This window comes from Mytilus trossulus, chromosome 10 (assembly GCF_036588685.1).
Source record: "Mytilus trossulus isolate FHL-02 chromosome 10, PNRI_Mtr1.1.1.hap1, whole genome shotgun sequence".
NCBI lineage: Eukaryota > Metazoa > Mollusca > Bivalvia > Mytilida > Mytilidae > Mytilus > Mytilus trossulus.
In genome coordinates, this window is record NC_086382.1 from 45,568,448 (window position 1) to 45,592,347 (window position 23,900).

Below are 23,900 nucleotides of genomic sequence, written 5' to 3' on the forward strand. Positions count from 1 at the left end.
TATACTAGTTCAGTGATAATGAACGCCATACTAATTTCCAAATTGTACACAAGAAACCAAAATTAAAATAATACAAGACTAACAAAGGATAGAGGCTCCTGACTTGGGACAGGCGCAAAAATGCGGCGGGGTTAAACATGTTTGTGAGATCTCAACCCTCCCCCTATACCTCTAACCAATGTAGAAAAGTAAACGCATAACAATACGCACATTAAAATTCAGTTCAAGAGAAGTTCGAGTCTGATGTCAGAAGATGTAACCAAAGAAAATAAACAAAATGACAATAATACATAAATAACAACAGACTACTAGCAGTTAACTGACATGCCAGCTCCAGACTTTAATTAAACTGACTGAAAGATTATGATTTCATCATATGAACATCAGGCACAATCCTTCCCGTTAGGGGTTTAGTATCATACCATCATAACATATATGAGAAGAACATAACCCGTGTCATGCCAACAACTGTTTTTAGAATAAATGTGTTTAGTTCCGACGCAAAGACTTATCAGTGACTCAATATTAACGCCAAAATATGCAATCTTTAATGACTTGACAACAGTATCGTAATTATATCCCTTTTTAATAAGTCTATTCAAAGGTTTTGTAAGTTTCTGACGTGAATACTGACACCTTTGTGCTTTATAAAGAATATTTCCATAAAAAATTGGATGTGAAATACCTGAACGTATAAAAAGTCTGCATGTTGAGCTATATTTACGAATGATGTCTATATACCGATGATAAAATTTAGTAAATGTTTTGACTAGTTTGTGATATCGAAAACCCTGGTGTAATAATTTTTCAGGAATACATAAATTTCTCTCGTTAAAATCTAAAACATTGTTACATACACGAGCGAATCGTACAAGTTGAGATATATAAACACCGTAAGATGGTGACAAGGGAACGTTACCATCTAAAAACGGATAATTAACGATAGGAAATGAAAAATCATCCCTTTTATCATAAATTTTAGTATTCAGCTTTCCGTTAGTGATATAGATATCAAGATCGAGGAAAGGGCAGTGGTCATTATTAGTATTAGCTTTATTTAAAGTAAGTTCAGCAGGATAAATTTCATTAATATACATACTGAAGTCGTCATTATTGAGAGCCAACATATCATCCAAATATCTAAAAGTATTATTAAATTTGTTTATCACATGTTGTTTTGATGGGTCTTTGCTTATTTTTGTCATAAATTGTAACTCATAACAATACAAAAAAGAGGTCCGCAATAAGTGGTGCACATTTAGTCCCCATTGGAATTCCAATAATCTGACGATATACGGAATCCCCAAAGCGAACAAAAATGTTATCTAGTAAAAATTCAAGGGCATATATAATATCAAAGCATGTCCAATTAACATAGTTTTTTTGTTTATTGCTACTAAAAAATGACCTAAAAGAGTTTGAACATATATATTCACATTCTGATTTTTTGAATGCCCATTTAATTAGGTGTGTGAATTTTTTCTTAATGAGAATGTGAGGCAATGTGGTATACAGGGTAGAAAAATCAAAACTTTGAACAGATTCAAAATCACCAATATAAGCATGCAATTTATCAAGTACTTCCAACGAGTTCTTGACACTCAAAAAGTAATTTATTCCACTATTTTCGAAGGCCTTATTTGAACAATTTATTATAAGGTTTATAATTGTAGCAAGTGTGCTGGTAAGAAGAATAGACAATTTAGTAGTTGAACAATGGCTTGAAGACGAAATAAATCTATATTTGTAAGGGGTTTTGTGTAGCTTCGGAAGCCAATACATAGTTGGGACTTTCATTGTATTTGGCTTATCTTGTAAAGCGGTGGCTAAAAGTTTATGTTTGTTACAGATTTCGTTTTCTGAAAATGGAGTCAGTTGGAATGTGCACTGATACATCAGATAATGCCGTCGGGAACGAAAAGTCCACAGGCAGTGGTAAAAATGCAAAAGCAGTCATTAAAAACAAAACCTTCTGAATTAGATGCATTCAGAGCGATAAATATCATTTCCACACGACGTGTGTTGTGTTTCTTTAATTGTATCTTAAGATCAAAATTTATGGGGGCTAAATGCATAAAAAAAAAAGAGAACCAAACCTTAAAGGGACTAAACCAGACCAGTCACAACCGTCAAAGGATAGGTTTGCTTGAAGCATTAGTTGTTAGAATTAGAATGGAAAATTCATTAGCACAATGTATCATTTAAATGATTCCAGAAGCGAAGCACTGGCTACCAGGCTGATTTTGAAATAAATTAAACATCTTTAAATAATCATATTTAAAAAAAAGGCATCTTCTTCATTATTTCCATGATGTCTCTGGTCGATATTTGTCTCGTTGACAAAGTATACCAGATATATATAAAGATTATCGTTTATCATCTCAACGAGATTGATTTTCTCGCTTGAGCCGAAACGGCGAAAGTGAGAAAGGCAATTGATTTGAGATAACCAATGATAATCAGTTTATCGCTATTTTAACTATGACGACGTTGTTAATTCTATTGACAACGGGTTCTAGCTACCTTAGTTTCTAGCGATAAATTGTTCTATCACTCGACTCCGCTGAGGGAGGAAATTATCAGTGAAGAAGATCCGGGGGAAATTTCGTAAAATAGCGCTAATGAGTAATCTTCAAAGCAGTTCTTATTTACAATCCTTTCAAATCCGATACATCTATGTCAATCAGAACACGTAATTTACTGATGTCTAAACTAGCTTTAATGCGTGTCCATAATATAACCTTTCATTTATTCGGGATACTGACTCATTATAAATGATATTTTGGCGAAGAACATGTTCTTTTAACATCCGTTAGTATTTATCTCTTAATCTGCTGTAGACATGTACAGAATCTGCCAGATTACGACACAATGATAGATGAATTGTATCATTGGAATTGAAAGATATAATTACAGATATGCATGGCGTAGTAACATTCATAAAAGCAGAATATCGAAATATCATTCCGATATTAGCAACCAGCAAAATAAGCTAACCGTTTTTGCTAATGTATTATTGGCTTGCAAATCAATAATTCAACCTCATTTGAATCCGCATTTGTCATTCTTGTACGGTTTTACGTGCTTTTCTGTCTATTAATATTTATTTTTTATGTTGGATCGTATCGCTATCAATTATCATTGGAGTTCAATTCGATAGTTGATAAGATGGCATCGAGTCTAAACTATGATCGAAATGCTGATATATTATAACGATGACAGCTTCGGTTTCTAAAATGATACTTTTGCTCTTATAAAATAAAGTAGACGAAGACGTTAACGTTGTTTTTTTATGAATTTGATCCATGAATCTAATGAAAAAAATGCAACAATAAAACGGTGAGTGTTATCAATTCATTTATTTTCTATCCAAGTAAACGAAATAAATGTATTGGATGATAACATTTTTTACAAAAGGAATGATTTGGAAAAACTGACTTTTAAATGGTATAAATATTTATTTCAGTAAAATCTATCTGAACTTTCAAAACATGTTATAGAAATGCATATCTCGTTCGGAAGTTTGGTCTAGTAAAATTAAAAAAAATGCTGCATATGCATGTGATATTTCCCGCTTTTGATTTTCCAATCCATCAATCAATCAATCAATCAATCTAGTTATCAATCAATGAATCTAAAAATATATCATACAGGAGATACCATTGATGTTGAAGAAGTAAAAAGAAATATGCGAAAAAATTACCTTTCTTGTTGAACTCTGGATGTACATCTTACTTTGAACACCATTTTCCAAATACTGGACAAACGTGATTCGGTTTACAAGGAAATGACAACTTAATTATTTGAATAATAATCTAACCTTTCTAGAGTCGTAGGAATTATTTGCGCAATACAAGTAGTTTCAGAATACGTAATAAGAGGAGAGGATATATAAAATGAGTTATCACTTGGGGTCCGCCTTTACTACTTCGGATTCTTTTAAAGATTGGAAACTGAAGGGTGTAGCTGCATATCACACTACAAGGTCGTAAATAGTATATGGAAATACTTTTAACTTTGTTATTTTATCCAATATGTGTACTTTATATTGTATTCAATAACAAGTGTTTTTATAAATGAAGAGTAACGTAATTAATAGTGCATATTGTTAGCTCATCCAAAGACCATACGACTATATTGTGTAAAGCTACGAATAATTTTACAAAACCACTATTCCAAATTTCAGTAAAAGTGGACGTTAAGCAACCAACAATCAATCATTCAATACAATTTCAGTCAGAATTAATACAACATATATCTACACACAATAACGAAAGGCGAGTACAATTAGTTTGAGTGTTATGTTATTTGGACAAACGAGTCTATGTCGTCCCTGTTGATGATACGGTATGTTCCGAGGGTACCACTTAGCCAGGTTGTCAGTCTGAATAGGATACGGATACATGAGAGTAACTTTTCTTTCACTTATGATTTCTAGCAGCAATGATAAACTATTTTAGAGTTTTAGAATAAAGTAATTTTAATATTCAAAACATCCTTGGATTAATACTAAGCTGGCTGTTTTTCATTCTGATAAAAAGGGAGTTAAAAAGGTAGCTTTTTTACAATTGTAATATTCATTAACTTTAAATTCGTCATCGTTAAAACCCACTGCTTGTGTTTCATATATAAATAAGTTTTGACCATTGATAATGATTGATAATTGATAATTTATAATGGTAACGTTGAAGTTAATAATTCGAAAAATTGTGAGGATTCTTATATTTAATTATCAACCATGAGTATCGATCTGCTATGCAGATGACAATGGCGACACGAGCAACACAATGGTGATTCTAGTGAGCATAAACTTTTCGTAGAATGAGTTTAGCCGCGGTCATGATGGGGTTTGGTTTGTGTTGTTAATATTTGATCACTGTTTTGTAGTCTATAATACTTGCACACGTGTGTTTCTCTTCTGGTCTTTGTGTTATATATTGTTATTTCTTATATGATTTCTATCTTCCTCGGTTGATTCTTTTTCTCATTTATTCCGAATATTGAAGTTAAAAGTAACGAGAATGTGTATGAAGGTGTTTAACCTTATAAAAATCCCATCATCCATATAGTTCAGGGAACGTTTAGAGTGTGCAATGACATTTGATCTTAAGTTCAATCTGAACTTCAAAGTTATATATAATTGTTGATATTTATCTAAGAAAAATGACGTTTATTGTATCTTAAAACACAATGCAATGTTGTGATTTCTACGGTGGCTGATTTCTTACGATACGATAATGACACAGTATGTTTTACACTTCAGTAATCTACTGCTACAAAGAGTGACATCTCATAGAGGCAACAAAATAAATATTAAACAAGAATGTGTCCATAGTACACGGATGCCACACTCGTCGCACTATCATTCTCTGTGTTCAGTGGACCGTGAAATTGGCATAAAAACTCTAATTTGGCATCAAAATTAGAGCTATTATATCATAAGGAATATGTATACTAAGTTTTAAGTTGATTGGACTTCATCACAAACTACCTTCACCAAAAACCTTAACATGAAGCGGGACGAACGGACGCATAGATCAGAAGCCATAATGCCCCTCTACTATAGTAGGTGGGGCATAAAAAGATTATTCTTCCATGCATATATATATAAAAACTATGATCAATGCCTTATCTCAACACTGAATTTCACCCTAACAGAGTAAGAAAAAAGGGTTAAATATAAGTGTAGATTTTAAGAATCATTAATTTACAGTGTTCAAGTCTTGACATAATAAAAAGGGTATTCTATATATTAATAGGAATCATTAAACATATTGAACAGTACTCAATTTATTCACAAACATCTGGCTCATACAAAAAGACGTAAAAAGGAAGACTTATGACACAGACACAACATGCGAATGCATTTAAAACGCTATAACTGCACACAAACTAATATATCAAGCTATTTATATGATTCTTTCCGTTTGGAGAATTTATTATTCTGATAATTAAAACTTCAGGCTTCAAGGTTGGTAGTACATCTGGCAAACAATATACCATATTGATATTTACGTTAACAAACCAGCTGGATAAGAATATAAACAGAAGCTCACCAAATAATTATTATGCAAAATTAACTAGATACCAAAAGTATAATCCATACTTGTTTACAAACTTGTTATGCCAAAGTATACACAAAAACCTTTGGGTCACTCCTTTAAAAATACAATTTGGATGTGAGATTCCCCTTGACTATGGGATGTCGCATGTGGGAGACACATACACAATGAAAGGTTTTTAAAAAGACCTTTTGCTGCATTTCTGTAAATATTGACAATGCAATTTCCCATTGGAAATCCTTTAACGGCTCAAACTGTACCACTTTTACTATGAAGTTTTGAATTTTTTTTTATCCAGGAATTGAAAATTCATTTGCACCACAATTTTTTTCAAAGGTCAAAATAAAGGGCTGTACGGCATATTTTCAACGTTTATATGTCCTGAACTTCTCAGTTTAAACTAACATTAATTTTCTTAACTACCCCTACCTCGAATGAAAGGTTACACAGATCTCAATGTAAACAATATGCACATGTAAATGTACTAGTAACATTCCCAAGATATGTCTCTGTGAGATGGAACACAGGGAGCATACGGTAACTAGGAACCAGTATGTAAACAAAATTGATTTTCTATGAATATTCAAGATCTCCCCAAAAGTGGCATGTTTTAAGAAACAGCTGTATTTACAAAGTGCAACCTTTAAAGAATTACATACCTTATATTGCAGATTTTGCGGACCTTAGATTTTGTAATTGAAACCTAAACCGTTAACTTTTAAAAGTTGGTTCAAAATCCAACAAGAAGTTAAGATTAGCAAAAAAATCAAAAATTGGTATAAGTTGTATTTTTGGCATATCCAACTATAGCAGTCATCACGTGACTTTTGTGACGTCACACATCACCCATATCAAGTCCAAGTAAATTGTATAGAAATGCATAGGGGCTTTCTGGAATCGATGAAATACATTACTTTAAGTTTATGATACTAAAAGTGTGGGTCTTTGTAGTAATTCCTCATATATTTAGAAATATAAATATTCCGTTTGGAATAGTTTAAATTTTGATCTTCTCCCTTCCAAATGCTTTTGAAAATTTGTCTTGTTGTCTCGATAGTTCACACTGTTAAATCATACAACTACGATAAATATTGGATTTTCTGTCGTCTTTAGCCTTAAATTGCGATTTAAACAAAACAGATGGAATAATTGTGGGTCTTTGTGCTTATTATTATATTCATAAATATTTGAAATATCGTATATAGAATAGTTTAATTTTCTAGTATGTCCCTTCCAAATTGATTTTAAAATAAGCTATTTTCAGAAAATCTGCTATTATTTTTCAAGATGGCGACCAGATTGACAGCGTGGGGCGACATGGTAAAAATATAATTTGTACGATTTTTACAATGAAAATTAAATAACTGTTAGATGCTCGCGTTTTCAGTCATTGTCTTACCTTAAAGCAGCATGTAATCGAACATTGGTTCCTTTTTATCAAGCTTAAACATGCTGTTGTTATTTTTATAAAATTTTGAAAAAATGGCGAACAAATAATTTTCAAACGTAGAGGATGTTCGACACTTATTTTGTTAATGAACATAATTCAATTTATTTTCACTGTTTATATTGCAATTAAATATGACACGTTATTGTAACTATAAGAATAGCCGTAAACATAGCTAGATTAAGGAGATATGAATTAAGTCATAACATCAACGTGATCAAAGAAAACAAACATGGCACCTAATCACGATGTAAGTTTTGACAATACCCATGTAGATGCATGTTTTGGCAATACCTATACCGGTTAGTGTTGTCCGATTATCAATGAAATTCTTTGCAATTTTATTTTATATTCATAAAAGAAGACATCGAATGGATATAATCCGAGGTGAACTAAATATATTTTTCAATTTTCTTTAAATAATTCATCAGGTAACCAGTAAAAAAAATCCTAATTCAACCAGTCACATGCAGAGTTATCGAACGTTATTATGACTGTAATAGTTGCATATGGGCCAATACTAGTAACCCCTAAAAGGATTCGATTGATGATTTCAGTCATCTTGCTTGTAAATCTTAGTTTTATGGTGGTATTTTTTTGTGTTTGCAGTTTCTGTTTGTCGTACAATTAGACGCTTCCCCCCTCTAGTTTGACAAGTTTAATTTTTCGCAACAGCCACCTGTTTTTGCTGGGCAGGCATACACAGCATTATTTACAATCAAGATAATCTTAACAATGACTGACACCATTTTTCGTTCAGAGAGGCCTGTGTTTGATGATAAAAGAGTGTTAGAAACAAATATAATTACGAATGCCAAGGTAAACCTATAGCTTACGTTAACATTCGGTTTAATGTGAGCTAATGATAGCAGGTGACTGGAGACAAGTTTCAAGTCTTAGTCGAGATGATTATTCTACTTTCAGAATCACTTTAATTAAAAATAACAAAAAAAACAAAAAATTAGAAACCTGGTCCAGCGAAAAGTCTATAATCTATCATACCACAGACAGCTTTTGGTCCTCAATGCTCTTCAACTTCGTACTGTATCCGATATTTTAATTTTTTTTTATTCATCGACACTGATGAGTTATTTGTATAGACAAAACATGCGTCTGGCGTACAAAATTATAAGCGTAGTATCTTTAATGAGTTTTTTATGTATAAATTGGGTGCCACTACTGACCAGGTTGTTCTTGTAATCGTTTGAAATGTTCTGATTTACAGTAAAGTACATCATACTGTTATCTATTTTTATTTGTTTGATTTTATTTACCAAGTAATCCTAGTACGAACTTCACATTTTTACATTTCTTGGTGCATTCGGAATCAAAATTACATCAGCGGGAAAAGAGCCGCATCTTTTTTTCTTGAAATTAAAACCCTGGTTTAACACTATAGGATTGACCAAAACCCTTATGTCAATTTTCCAATTCTGAACTTCCCATTCCTAATTAGTAACCACCCATCAACCTTCTAACATACTGTATTCTTACTAGAAATTGACGTTTAAAGGTAATGGTAAACATACATTGTTATATAATCCTAGTATTGTTGTATTAAACTCAAAACTAAACCATGTATAAAACAGACAATACATTTTGAAAATTGGAGCATCTATTATATTCAATCCAGTGATATAAACACTTAGGAAGAAAACAATGTGTTTGATTTTGTAAGTTGGATCCGTCGTGTTGTATTTCGCCGCTTAAAAATGTATCGTCATCTTGCATTTTTATCCAACAAGAGGGATAGATAACTCTGTATAAATAGTTCATCCGACAATTTAGACAGAACCCCCTACAAGTATGGATTACTTTCGACATTTTCCAATGGCATGCTTTAAATTTAGAGAGAATTAAATTGGTCCTTTTTTCTATTATATCACACAGATTTATATATAACCGTTTAATGATAAAATTCAAACGCGTAAAAAAGTGTATTAATTATTATCTAAGGACTATAACTCATATAAGGAGTCGATTGACCAATAATCAATTGCAACAACCGCCTTTTTCTAAAAGACAGGCATACATTATATTATTTACAAACAAGATGTTCTAAGGATGACTAGAGCCAAGTTTTGTTCAGAAAAGTCTGAGGTTTCTAAAGGAGTGTGGTTTTAAAGCGATGCCAAGATATAGCAATATATTGCATTGAACTTTGTTACAAGGATGAGCTAAAAAAAAGTTAGTAATAAGAAACAAGTTGCATCCTAGTTGAGATAATCTTTTTGGATTTCAAAAACAACTACGCCAAATCAGTAATGTGTTTTCGGCAAATGGTAAAAAATCCACTAAAACTGAAACAACCAAAAAAAATGATCCTCAAGGCTATAAAAGTTCGTACTTCATTCGACCTTTTAACTTTTTTATTCGATTTTTACTATGATTCGTTTGCAGACGAAACGCGCGTTTGGCGTACAAAATATTAATGTCATGTATTAATTGGGTGCCACTGCTAGTCTGTTTGTTCCTTTGATCGTTTGAAAATGATGTTTTACAAAACTGTTTACAGTAACGAAAAAACATCCTGTACTCTTTCATTTAGTTATTTGATATTATTAACCAAGTCATAATACACTTAACATTTCTACATTATGCAATTGAAATCAAAGTTGCATTAGAGAAAAGAAAGAAGAAAAATAAAGGCAATAGTAGTATACCGCTGTTCAAAAACACATGAATTTCGTAGAATTCAAACTCTTGACAAATCCATACTTTGAGATTAATCAAATCTCTTTCTGTCAATTTTACTATTCTTAACTTCCTATTCTTGATTAGTAACATATAGCGCCGACCTTCGAACATCGGTATTATGGCTTGACATTAACAATAAATAGAAGAAGGCGACGGGAACAACATTATTAAAGACCAAACTAAAAACTTATCCATGCATACCAGAAGAAGTATTGACGGACAACATTGGAATAATGTCATTAACAGGAAATGCATTTTGATAATAGGGATATTTTCCAGATATATGAACATCTCTCGCGTTAAATTTCGCTATTTTTAAATTAATGGCTGTTTATTTTTTAATCGAAAATGGAGCTCGATTGCCCTATAAATATAAGAAGATGAACGCCAATGAGACAACTCTCCACCAGAGACCATATGCTGTAAAAGTTTACATCTATTGGACCCCATGCGGACATCATAACAATGAGAAAACTCATACCGCATGGAAGATATCTATGTTTTATTCGACAATTAAGACAAACACCCCTACCCCCTTCGAAAAGTCCGCATTGCCAGGAATAATATGACAGTTGTTGTACATTTATTCGATGTGTTTTATCATTTTATTTTGCCATTTGATAAGGGTCTTTCTGTTTTGAATTTTTCTCTAGTTCAGTATTTTTGTGATTTTACTTTTTTGATATTTATCAATTAAAAATTGAGGGAGCATCTTTTTTTAATCACACAGACTCGTATGTTAAAGTTCATTAACTGTTATTTCTGCATATCTATTCTGTTTTGTAATTATTCTTTTTAATTTTCAACAAAAAGTTGCAAAGTACAAAATACTTGATATATATAAATAAAATTTTGATCAAAGGTAATCTTCTTTGATAACTTCAAACAGTTTGAGAACTTCCGTCTTTCCAGATTATTGAGGTTATCAGTCATACCTTTACTTCTTTAAAAATCGTGAAAACATCGTTAATGTAATCAGCTTCCTATGACATCACCTACCCATCTGCTTTACTAAATTTAATTCCTCTCGTGTAATTCAGATTAAATAAAATCTTAGATAGTATCACGTAAACTTCGACCTGTTGAAATTGACTGGCATAAGTATCATGCGTTTATAACACTAATACATATTGGATAACGAGCTTGTTTGAAATAAACTCGTCAAAGATGCCACGATTTAAATCGTGTACGTCTGACGCGCGTTTCGTGTACTTAAGACTCATCAAAGACGATCGAACGAAAATTATTAAAAAGGCCAAATAAAGTACACAGTTGAAGAGCATTGAGAACCTTCAACTTCAAAGTTTTATTTTCGCCAAATACTGCTTAGGTCATCTTTCCCTGGGACAGAACATTCTTGGTATTTAGAAAATAAAAGTTTTGTAAAGTACAATTAATTTGTAATTATAACCATATAAATGATATTTAATGTCAACACAGCAGTGCTGACTACTTGGCTGGTGCTAACCTTCGAATGCAGGCTATATGCGGATTCAACTGAACTGATACAATTCTTCAAGCACTTTTCATAAACTCATCTTTTAATGTTGGTCTCGTGCAAACCTAGTGATATATTTTTTTTTAACATAATCACATTTCGGTCTAAAATTAAACCGGAATTTCTATGTCCTGTAGATAACATACTTCGGACGCATGAACATTTATCACGTGTTGTTTTCATTTTTTTAATATAAAGGGTTTATTTATCATAACGTTTATCTTAGTTTATGTAAACAATGATCATGGACAGCACATTGTCAGACATGATCAAAGCACTTATTGCAGTACAGCATAGCGGTGTGTAATGGGGTAATGATAACACTAGCTACATGTACTTGAACTTTATTTCTGTAACTGTGGGCCATACTGTATTGTTCATCATTGTGTGTTTTAACTGGTGATTTCATGTCTCTCATACGAGCATTTTAGAGTTAAAATCATATGAATCCTCAAATTAAAAAAAAATATGCATACGTTTTATAACTAAATGAATAGTTGTCATTATTCAACTTCTGTACATATAATTTTTTCTGAATAAAATTCTTTTAATTTGTCCACATTTAGAAGAATAAAATTGAGAATGGAAAAGTTTACTTTTTTTTAATTGCTTGCTTGCAGGAAGCAATTTGCCGACATATTTTCCGTATTCAAAGTGACCTTAGCTTGACCCTTCTCGTTAAAATCCGGTGATCGCAATACGCATGGATCTGTCATTTAAATAAACTATTATCTGATTGTACATGTTAAAGGTTACAATACACCATTAGATTTTATGGGCGCAGCCATTTTATGAGCATAACATGGTATTCAGAATTAAGAGTATGGCTAATCCTGATTGGTCGATATGTGCCCCCGTTATTTTTTTATAATTAGAGACTTCGTGCACTCTGCTTTATACAAAAGGCAACATAAAAATTATTCTGTAGCCCTAAAGGCACTGAGATGACTTTTCAACACTAGGTCAAGACACGTATGTTTAAGGGCAAAATTGATAGGCATAGGAGATTAGTACAAAATACGCTAAGAAAAGCAACGCGAACCTATATTTTTTGGACCAAAAAATACTGTCCTCATAACTTTTCTTTGATTCTAGCAAGGTTTCGTTAAAAAATCAACTTTCTAAAGTCTGTATCTCGAAAGAGGCTACCATTGTCGCCTATGAGGAAATTAATTGTTTATTTCAATCTAAACACGTGCTCAATATCCATGCAGGAACCTCGTCATGCAGCGTTTGTCTATATCTGTACCTTAAAGTCGTTGCCATAAGACTGACTATTTGTTGAAATCCAGTGGTGAATATTTCATGCTTATTCAGAGAGTTTAAATTCACAACTTTTTTAAATGGAGTGCTCTTCAAAGTGGGTCGACTGGGTTGTCGATTAGTCAAGTAAGCTCTCAAAACTCTATAAGTGTACTGATAGTTTGTGAGTTATCGTCAGTCACTATGAAAAGTACTTGTATATTGTTTTTTTTATACAACTTAAAACTTGAGACAAACTGATAAAGTTATCTGACAATGATACCCATCCGTCCTTATACTGTAAGTAGAGTATGTATCTTGATTATTTTATTACTGAACAAACAGTGTCAAATTATCAATGCACATTCAGGAAGAAGACATATAAAAAATAAATATTATAATAGACCATGGAAAAAGTTTTTTTTTTTTATTAATACCGAGTAGCTAGCTGAAACCGATAGGAATGCGTATATATTTTTTTATCTTTCTTTATTAAAATGCAGATAAGATCAAATTCTAAAATTCAATGCAACATGCACTAAATGTATTTTCTTATTACGTAAGACAAAAGGGGAAGATGTGGTATGAGTGCTAATGAGACAACCCTCTTTCCAAGTTATAATTTATAAAAGTAAACCATTTTAGGTCAATGTGCGGCCTTTAACACGGAGCCTTTGCTCACACCAAACAGCAAACTATAAAGGGGACCAAAAATTACAGATAGATGTTAGAAATGTATAATTAAGGTTTCAAATCAGCATTTGATCAGTACTAGGTTATTGAGGTTAATAAAATACTAACTTTATTACATAAACCACATGAAAAAATACTTATTTGTGGTCGTCTTTCCTATGTTCCGATGTGCATCCCCTACTATTCCAATCAGTATTGGGTCATATTGTTTAAATTCTTTAATACGAATGCAACTCGAATACGATTAGAACTAATAATATGATTAATTACACAATGTAATTTTTACCCAATTTTGAAATTAAAATAAATGCGGAAACTTAACTAACAGTCACAGCAAAATTTACTATTTCACAAACAAGTTATGTTAAGAAGGAAATGTGCATTGTGTTTAAGTTTCATAACATTTAGTTTAGGGAAACTAGAGTTAAAGAACGAAACCTAATATTGAGACGTACGGTCGTTTGGTAGGTCAGACGGACAACAAACTTAATGTCCCCTCCGTTACATTGGAGGTATAACAGTTGACCTTGCCGACTAGAATATAAACAAGCTTCATATCAGAAATCAATTCGGACTCTTTGCATTTTCAACAAGAAAAGTGAAACTGCATTGTGACTAAGAAAACTGGTTGGCATATTCAGGGACAAAACCTTTATCGTGAGTCTGTTGTATTGGACACTACTAAACAAAAAACCATGAACTTACCTTAGATATACTCGCCATATATTATATAAGGATGAAATTCAATTACATATGGGCTATTTAGATATTTATATTCCTTGTTTTCCAGTTATATGCACATTATTCTGGTACAATGTTTACTGATTAATAATAAATAAGTGCTCCATTTTAAAATTTTGACAGGAAATGTGTTTCTTACTAAATAGTCATATAATACTAGAACAACGTTTGTTTGTAGACACAAGGACGAGGAAGGAAACGTCGTGATCGTACTATATACAAGTTAAAAATCACTTAAAAGAAAAAACTAGATCATCGATATTCTGAAGTGTTAGTCCTTTGTATATTTAGTTTAAAACTTGACATTAGTCAGATTTTTTTGTCAGAAAGTTATAACAAGTGATCACGTGACTCCACAGAAGCAGAAGTCATATGGAATATCGAGACAAATGATCGCGAATGAGTAGGGAAAGGCGGTCAAACTTGATTTTCGGTATTTTGTATATGTGTATATGCAGGGACAGTCTATAGTAACAGTTAGTATAGAAAGACACCGATCTATGTATATAGATACCCGAAGATGTGATATTGGTTGTCTCCATCCGAAACACGCTTTTTTTTAAAGTTAACAATTATAGGTCGAAGTAGGGCCTCAACACGGAGCACTGGCTCACACCGAACATCTAGAAAGGGCCCTCCAAATGATAAGATGATTAATAGTTATTAAAGGTACCAGGATTATAATTTAGTACGCCATACATATTACATAAGACTCATCAGTGACGCTCATATCAAAACATTTATAAAGCCAAACAAGTACAAAGTTGAAGAGCATTGAGGATCCAAAATTCCAAAAGGTTGTGCCAAGTAATCATTCAAACGGGAAAACCAAATGTCATGCATTGAATAACGAACCTGATCAATAGACATTGAAACTTCGTACCCTATATCCCATCAAAGGTGAATAGTAAAATGAACTATGAAAGTCCAATCTTCAAATAAACCAACTACAATGATGAAATACCTCAAACATATAGAACAAATAAGTGGTAACTGGGTCTCACGAGAAGAAATGGGATTTTTATATAAACATTACGCTTTTTTTTCAAACATTACGACATAAGTTGCTCTAAAGTAATTTTAGGAGCATTTGAAAATAATAAAATACAGAACGGCATTTTCAAAGACAAGCAATTGTGTCATTCAACTTATGGAATAAAAATCTGTGTTTGATTACATTGTGTATGTCGATAAGCAATCTGCTTTGTGTGGTTTTGTAAGAACGGGGGAATGTTTAATCTGTTAAAATTCATTACGATATTGATCCTGTTGACTAATTTTTATATACATCCCCCCAACCACCACCACCACCACCCAATATATATTTGTCCTTATTCAACAACTTTGAAAATATGTTGACCTTGCAAATGTCTTCTCGGTGAGACCTTTTTATCAATCCGATGCCAGATCACTATATTTGAATACAATACTTGACCGTCGTTACCTATTCATTGTACGTAAAAAGTAAAATCACAAAAATACTGAATTTAGAGGAAAATCAATTCGGAAAATCCATAATCACATGGCAAAATAAAATAACAAAACGCATCAAAAATGAATGGACAAGAACTGTCATGTGCATGACTTGGTACACGCACTTTCAAATGTAGAAAATGGTGGATTAAACCTGGTTCTATATATAGCGCTAACCCTCTCACTTTAATGACAGTCTCATCGAATTCCGTTATATTTACATGCGTTAAATAAACAACCACAATAAATATAATAGTCAAAATATGGGTACATCAGTCATCATCGTATAACAATTTTAAAAGGACCAATTTGACTTGATAAACAGGATTTTCAATTGCAAAATCACAAAAATGATAATTTGACTTGATAAACAGGATGACCGTCGTGCCTATTGGGTGCACTTCGAAAGTAAATTTTATTAAAAACACTTGTAGTTTTGGTTAGATGACAATGAATAAATTATATGGTAAATAATATTACCAATGGGGATTTGAATACACCTTTAGGAGACCAAATCGTGTATATAACGACTACCACAAATTCTTGAATAACTCACCGTCAAAGAATTTAGTAGGTTTCGAGACGTCATTCGAACTTTGAGTTAGTTAGTCGAGTCATGCGTTTTAAAGAAAGAAACACTCATAAATCATGAACAAGTGAGTATACATTTCTATGAAATACAAGTGTACACGTTCTTGGGAAACATATTTTTAAACAATAAAGTATATTTTTAATATATACACGAAATAATAGTACACGTACGAAAAAAGAATTCTTTTATTGCTCAATTGGTGATCTTGATGTTAAAAACAAAATTCGTTCCAAATTCAGAATGGCCGCCATTTCCGATCCGTTTGACATGAAATCATATCGAAATATAATAAAATGAAGTTATCAGTCGTCAGTTAACTTTTCTTTATATGAAGTAAACGTTAAATATTGATTAATGAGCCGAGTCTTCTGGAGTTTCATAAACAACACAACGTTAAACGATATATACTACTTCATAACGTGTGACCTCACGTGTGTTGTAAAATTTGTTGATTGATGCACGTGGCTATTTTAGTAAATGAATTAATCAACAAAACGAGAGCACTTTCCATTTTCATCAGCTAAGAGACGACTAGCTCTTTTGAAAGGCTTATACTTGTGCAGATTTGATTTCAATTGCAATGAGTGAAACTTAATCTTCTGCCGTCAGTGGCACACAAATGTCGAGAATTTAGACTAATCAGAAAGTGAAATAACAAAAATGCTGAACTGCAAGGCAAATTCAACAACGAAAGTCACTAATCAAAATCTCAAACACATCAAACGAATATGGGTAATACGTGTCATATTAGTGACTTGGTCAAGACAAGTTAGTTACAAATATTGACGTATGCAGAACGTAAGCACATAGAAGATAAATTTGGTGTACATTAAACAAAGAGGAAATTCAAATTTAAGATTTTATTTTTCAACCGTTTCACATTATCAGTTCGACATTTGAATGTTACATAAAACGATGAATTCATTTAAAGTTCCAATATTTTTACAGTATCATGTTAATCATCTTCTTAGTCATATTTAAGAAGGGACTTCAAAAAAGGATTAACTTACTGCCTGGAAAAACATTAATGATACATTATAGAATTATCTTTTTGTTAGAACATTTTGGATTCATTTTGTTTAAATAATTTCAATTATTGCAAATTAACGATGGGGTCCATAGGGTACAAATCAATTACAGGAAGAACTCTATTTACTTAAAAACAATATCAAAGACCTTACCTTAATGACTACTGCAAATAAGCACGATTAACTACAAAAACATGATTTTTTTGGCTCCTATACTGGCCAGGTTAGTGTAGGAAACCAGTCTCATGTTTCACCCACAGCTAATTGTATATCATTAATGAGAAGTAGACCATTATAGTCTGAGGTCAACAAGTTAATTAGTGTTTCCCCTGTATCAATTTGTTCGTTCTTAAATAAAATAAAACCATGTCAAAGTATAGTCAATAAGGATCGCAATGGAAAATCATGTTACTTGAATGCAAAAATAGCAAAGGCTTTGTATTTTCACCGAAAACAATATTATACTTAATGCCAATTTCCAAAAAAAGTAAATGAAATTTAAAAAGGAAGATGTGGTATGATTGCCAATGAGACAACTATCCACAAAAGACCAAAATGACACAAACATTAAGTTTTTGTATGGACACTTGATACATTCATAATGAACGCATGGAGTACGTTGATTATATTTAACATGAATATTTAGTAGATACACTTTAATTATACTTAAAATTTGCTTAAACATGTTTATAAACCAAGTCTTTCACATATTGTCCAAGTGTATAAGTATGTTTAAGGTATCAAAACCTTAAACGGTCAAAAGAAAAGATTTATACAATCTGCCTTTCTACTTTCATCTCCTTTCTACCAAACAGAAACATGCTTACGTTATCTGAAATCTTGCATTAAGTGTTAGCAACTATTGATAACTCATATTGACGTTAAGCACGTTATTGCGTCATTGCCGTGAAATGCGACAGAGCAATTTGATAAATAGTCTTTCTATGAAAACTAACTAGTTCAGCTTTATGAAATTTATATCCATAGATGAGGCAGGTATTACTGTTTCCAAAAATATTAAAAAATTTCTTTAACTTTTCATAATAATTCAAATAATGATACAAATATTACCAAAAACGTCAAAAATATGCGTGTCAGACGTAACAAATTATTCGCAAACTAACTTTTGCGGGATTTTTTGTGGTCTAATGAAAAGTTAAAAGTCCGCGAAAATTCGCATGAATGATAAACGTCTAATATAATTTATGACGCCGTTAGAGTTTTTGGTGTTGATCGAACGGTAAAAATTATTTTTTCAAAAATGAATAATCTCGCCATGGTCAGGTTTCTGAAAATGCTAAGTTATCAAAATTTATCGCTTTTTGAAATATCAGATGATATAAAATTTAGTTTTTATGAATTATTCCTACAAATGTGCTTAGATAGACCATTGTTTACAATATTACTAATAACGTTGATAGTGTTGCAATGAACAAGGTAATGCCAACTTTAGATTGTTTGGACTTATTCCGAACCCATTTTGTCTCGAAGATTTTTATTTAAAACTATTTGTTTGAAGAGGTAAATTGAATCAAAACCCTCTTAACATGAAAATTGTAGCAACTAAAAGGAACCAGAAATAAACAAACACATACATACAAAACACAAACAAAAACTACAAATACAAATGAGAATGGAAGGATAGTTACAAAAAAGCATTTTAGTACACTAACGTTTTAATTGTCAAAACCTTATAGTGGCATATTTAACTGCAAAGGTTTATGAATTAGTACATGACATATGTACTATAATGATTTGTCAAGTAGGTTCTTCAACATCTTGACCCCAACTTTAATTTTGCAGTAGCTTATTATATCGTATTATTAAGCTTGACCTTGAACTTTCTAATGCGTGAATATTTTGTATTGCTTAAATGTTGATCGCAGCATGTAATATACAAATACATTGTAAAAGATTTCAAAAACTGGTAGATTCCTCTTTTGGTTCCTTATATTAGAATTCGAAAGATTTCGGGTATATAATCGGTCAGAGAATATACGCATATCTTACGATAAGATAAGATAAGATAAATTTTATTTTCCAAATTAGGTCCCCAGGGGGGCATATACACATAACATATATGATTGATACAACATACAGTATTTTACATAACATTGTAAAATAAACTATTGATACAGGTATTATTTGTTAAATAAAAAAGTATTTGAGAGTTGCTACTCCAGAGATGTGGCAAACCCCATTTTTTTTTTTTTTTTTTTTTTCTCACTTGATTTTATAACATTTTGCTGAAAATGTATAAATATAAAATAAATGATTGTTTAGCTGCAACAGACACCAAGGGACGATGCTCTAGGATTGTGATCTTAAAAGCTCTAACAATCCTCCTCGTATCTGATGCAGAAAAACTTACGAATTCCAACTTCAAAAGTACTATTCTGTACTACTAGTAATTCATAACGTTCTTTCCTTTCATCAATCAATATGCAAAAACTATAAAGTGTACGTCTTTGAACTTCTTCTGTTGATCAAAAAAGGGCTTCCTCAAGAGCGTGGATTACATTTCGTAAAGTACATCTCAAAGAAGGTACTCAAACCACCCGGTAAAAGTTAAATTGCATGGAGTACATAACATAGGTTGTAAAAAAATAATAGGCAGCTTTAACTGTTGAAACGCTAATGTATTGGTATAAAATGATAACATTATGTTATTCAGGATCTTCAAAGGGGAGGTGAGATCATATTCCCTGACATGGGCTGATATCCCTTGTCAGTGTTTGATATCCCCTGAGCCGTCGGGCATGGCGAAATGGGATACGGACAAGGAATTTGAGTCCATATTCCCCGTGAAGTCCGAATTGCAATTGCAAAATAATGAGTGTCCTGTCTTTAACATAAATACAAGTATGATCACAGGATTACAGCCCATGTCAAGATTTTCTATCAATATAAAATAGAAGATGTGGTATGGTTGAGAATGAAACAACTCTCCAAATGACACAAAAATGAATAGCTATAGGTCACCCTTCGACCTTCATCAATGAGCAAAGTCAATACCCATAGTCAGCTATAAAAGGCCCCGAAATTACAAATATATACAACAATTCAAACCAGAAAACTAAAAAAAAGTTGAACCGAAAATCAAATATGAAACACAAAAACAAACGACGACCACTGAATTACAGGTTCCTGACTTAGGAAAAACACACACATTCATATTATGGCAGTTTTAAACATGTAAGCGGGCTCCGAATCCTTCCCTTACCTGGGAAAGTAGTGTAACAGAACAACATGAGAAAGGACTATAAAATTAGTTAAAAAAGGTCTAACTCATCAGATGAAATAAAAATAAAATACATATCACCAAAACATGTGGACGTGACTGGGTAATTTGTATGTTATGCGGGATATTTAAATCCAGTATAATATACCTACTTAAACCATTACACATGGACTGCAAATCTTGAGGATTTCCTGATACTAGTATATAATTACTGCTTACAAGGATGCTATTGAATGAACCAATTAAAAGCAAATGCTATCACGATTTCCTTGATTGAAGGTTGCTGTTTCTCACGAACCTTTTTAACCAAATGGCCATATTGAAGCCCTGTATTCGGACGCCGACGTAATTTTGTTAACTGTTATGAAATTTCTTTACACAAATGATGAGGCCATGTTGATTATGATTTTGAAATAGTATTGTGTTGAACATTTTTTATATTGATATTTCTCTCTGTCTATTTTGGTAAATGCGAAATACGCAACAATGGGTCAAATCATCTTGTATGGGCAATAACTCCCTTTTAAGGTAAATACATGATTTCTCCGTATTTGTATATACTGCATATACTGTTTTGCTGAACATTTTTGATATTTATTTTTATTGATATATATCATAAATCCTGTTCAAAAAATACTTTAAAGGGTAAAAAATGGTATTTGGAGGCAATAACTCCTGAGTTAGGCTGAAATATAGGCCAAGTTTACTTTTAAAAAAGATCCAACAGATCTAAAACATTCTATTAAAAATGGTTTGTGCAAAAAATGCAAAGCAGGGTATTTATGTATAATTGTCATTTTGTTTATTTTCTTTGGTTACATCTTCTGACATCAGACTCGGACTTCGACTTCGCTTGAATTGAATTTTAAATGTGCGTATTGTTATGTATTTTTTTTCTACATTGACTAGAGGTAAAGGGGGAGGGTTGAGATCTCATAAACATGTTTAACCCCGCCGCATTTTTGCGCCTGTCCGAAGTCAGGAACCTCTGGCCTTTGTTAGTCTTGTATTTTTTCAATTTTAGTTTCTTGTGTACAATTTGGAAATTAGTATGGCGTTCATTATCACCGTGAACTAGTATATATTTGTTTAGGGGCCAGCTGAAGGACGTCTCCGGGTGCGGGAATTTCTCGTTACATTGAAGACCTGTTGGTGGCCTTCTGCTGTTGTTTTTTCTATGGTCGGGTTGTTGTCTCTTTGATACATTCCCCATTTCCATTCTCAATTTTAAAACACATGTTTCAAAGGCAATTACTCCTAAAAGTGAACGATTGACCTTTTTAGACAATTGAATTTGGTCTGATTTTGTGAACAATTTTGCTATTTCACAGTTTCTTTTTATCTATTGCAGTTTCTTCACAAATTAGTAAAATCATCTCTAAAGGACACTTACTGGAACAGGGATCAATTGACGATTAAAGCAAAAGTTGGTAGTTTTTTTTCTTTGAATTTTTGCTCAAGCTTCTTCATTATGAAATCATAAAAATCAGTAAAAACCGGAATATTAAATGCTGTCTCTTGGTATTGAAACACTTCTGTCCAAGCAACGTAATTTGTTACGTAAATTCTATTAAGGTTTGAATAAGTTCTTTACAAGTCGCGCGGTTTACGGTCACGAAACAGAAAGAAAAAAAGAACACATAAAAAAACTTAAGAGGTCAACAAACCTTATAAAACAAAGAACACTTTACTTTATTATAAATTCAAATTTGATTTTGCGTACAAATACAATTAAAATATCAACATTAAAGTTGTACAAGAAATTGATGTTTTAACCGTTTTTATTATGAAGCAAGGGAAATAACCGAATAACAAAAAGTTCTTGTTACTCAAGTTGTTTTGTATGATAACTTCAAATTATATCGTTCCATCCATTGCCCTACAAAATGTGCATCTTATAAGTTAGACATATTATAAATAGTGTAAAAACGTTAAATAGCTTTCAGATAGATGAGTGTGTTTTTTGTCCGACTAATTACATTATGTAATCTTTTTTTTGTTGACGGTACATCTTATAAAACGAAACGCGATTAATGAGCCATGTATTTGTGTCACTCACATTGTCAAAATAGAAAAGAAAATGAAATTTTCAATGTTGGTAATTGCTTCTCGTTTATGGTAAAAACACATTTAAAATCATATTATAAGTTGTTTTTGTACATCTAAAATATCCGTAGCCAAAATGACATACAATTTATAATGTACTGAACAATAACCCAGGTTTGAAATTCGATTTATTTACATTTGCAAAATACTTTCAAGCTTTTATAACGCCGTAAAAAAGATATTCTTGCAATAATGCCGATGAAATCTTCACTAGCTGGCTGAAACTGTACAAAATAGATGAAATTCTATAACCTAAAGTAGACGAAATACGAACTGCCGAATTAATCAATGTTATATAATTGTTGCATATGATATTAGTGAAAAATTGTTTAAAACCATTGCCGTGACGTCAATTCTTCTATCAATTTCAAATTGGTAGTTTCATTCATTTTTAGTGTGGAATAAATTTTCCGATTTCGCATCTTTCTCTCAACGAGTAAAGTGCAATGATTAGATCGACACGTTTACCGACCTTGTTATCAGTGTTCAAACATTCACATTGGGATTTTCAAATCCTGACTTGAAAGCTCTATCATTTTCTTTTATCTTCAGTAGCTACTGCTTCAAAATACTTTGAGGAAATATAATGGATAATTTAAAAGATTCGTAGATGTGCTTAAAGTACAATTCGCCGTTTTTTCCTACCACCGTTTGTTCTGTTGCTATTTTAGATCGTATCTATATTTGATATAAAGTCTGGAGTTTCCACTGCCGTATTACATTTGTATTCAATTAAGATAACTGAACACGATCTCAATTTATACAACAGTATATGTTGGTGACACATTTCTAAACATGTTTTAAGGAGGTGGCATAAGATGGTTATCTGAACCTTTGAAAAGTTAAGAACCCATTACTCCGACGATTTTGAAGAGGAAGAGTAGTATTGCCATATTCAGAATTGTAAGTTGAAGGTCGGCGGTTCTCGTCGAGTCCCACGGGTTCCTCCGTCAATAATAACTGATCGCAATGTACTAAAAGTGACTTTAAACAACCAATCAGGCAAAAGGAGGGTTTAGCGCCCAAGATGAAATCTAGCTACGGTCTGTGTGTGCCTGCTCCAAGTCAGAAGTCTGTCAG

The 23,900-nt window shown here is 32.1% G+C and overlaps 1 protein-coding gene across 4 annotated transcripts in view; it reads right to left on the reverse strand.

The window, feature by feature from the left end:
* Positions 1 to 23,900, reverse strand: part of LOC134687451 (putative N-acetylated-alpha-linked acidic dipeptidase) — a 69,557-nt gene that overhangs the window by 32,729 nt on the left and 12,928 nt on the right. The window contains exon 1 of one of the 4 annotated variants that reach the window (XM_063547763.1): positions 14,345 to 14,613. The exons of 2 other annotated variants lie outside the window; for them this stretch is intronic. Coding sequence is in view for 1 of the 2 variants with exons in the window: in XM_063547759.1 (XP_063403829.1) it covers positions 3,704 to 3,747 (44 nt within the window). In the remaining variant the exon portion in view is untranslated. Of the gene's footprint in view, positions 1 to 3,703; positions 3,758 to 14,344; positions 14,614 to 23,900 lie in introns of those variants that run through there. One more of the 4 variants, XM_063547759.1, reaches the window with a different exon arrangement.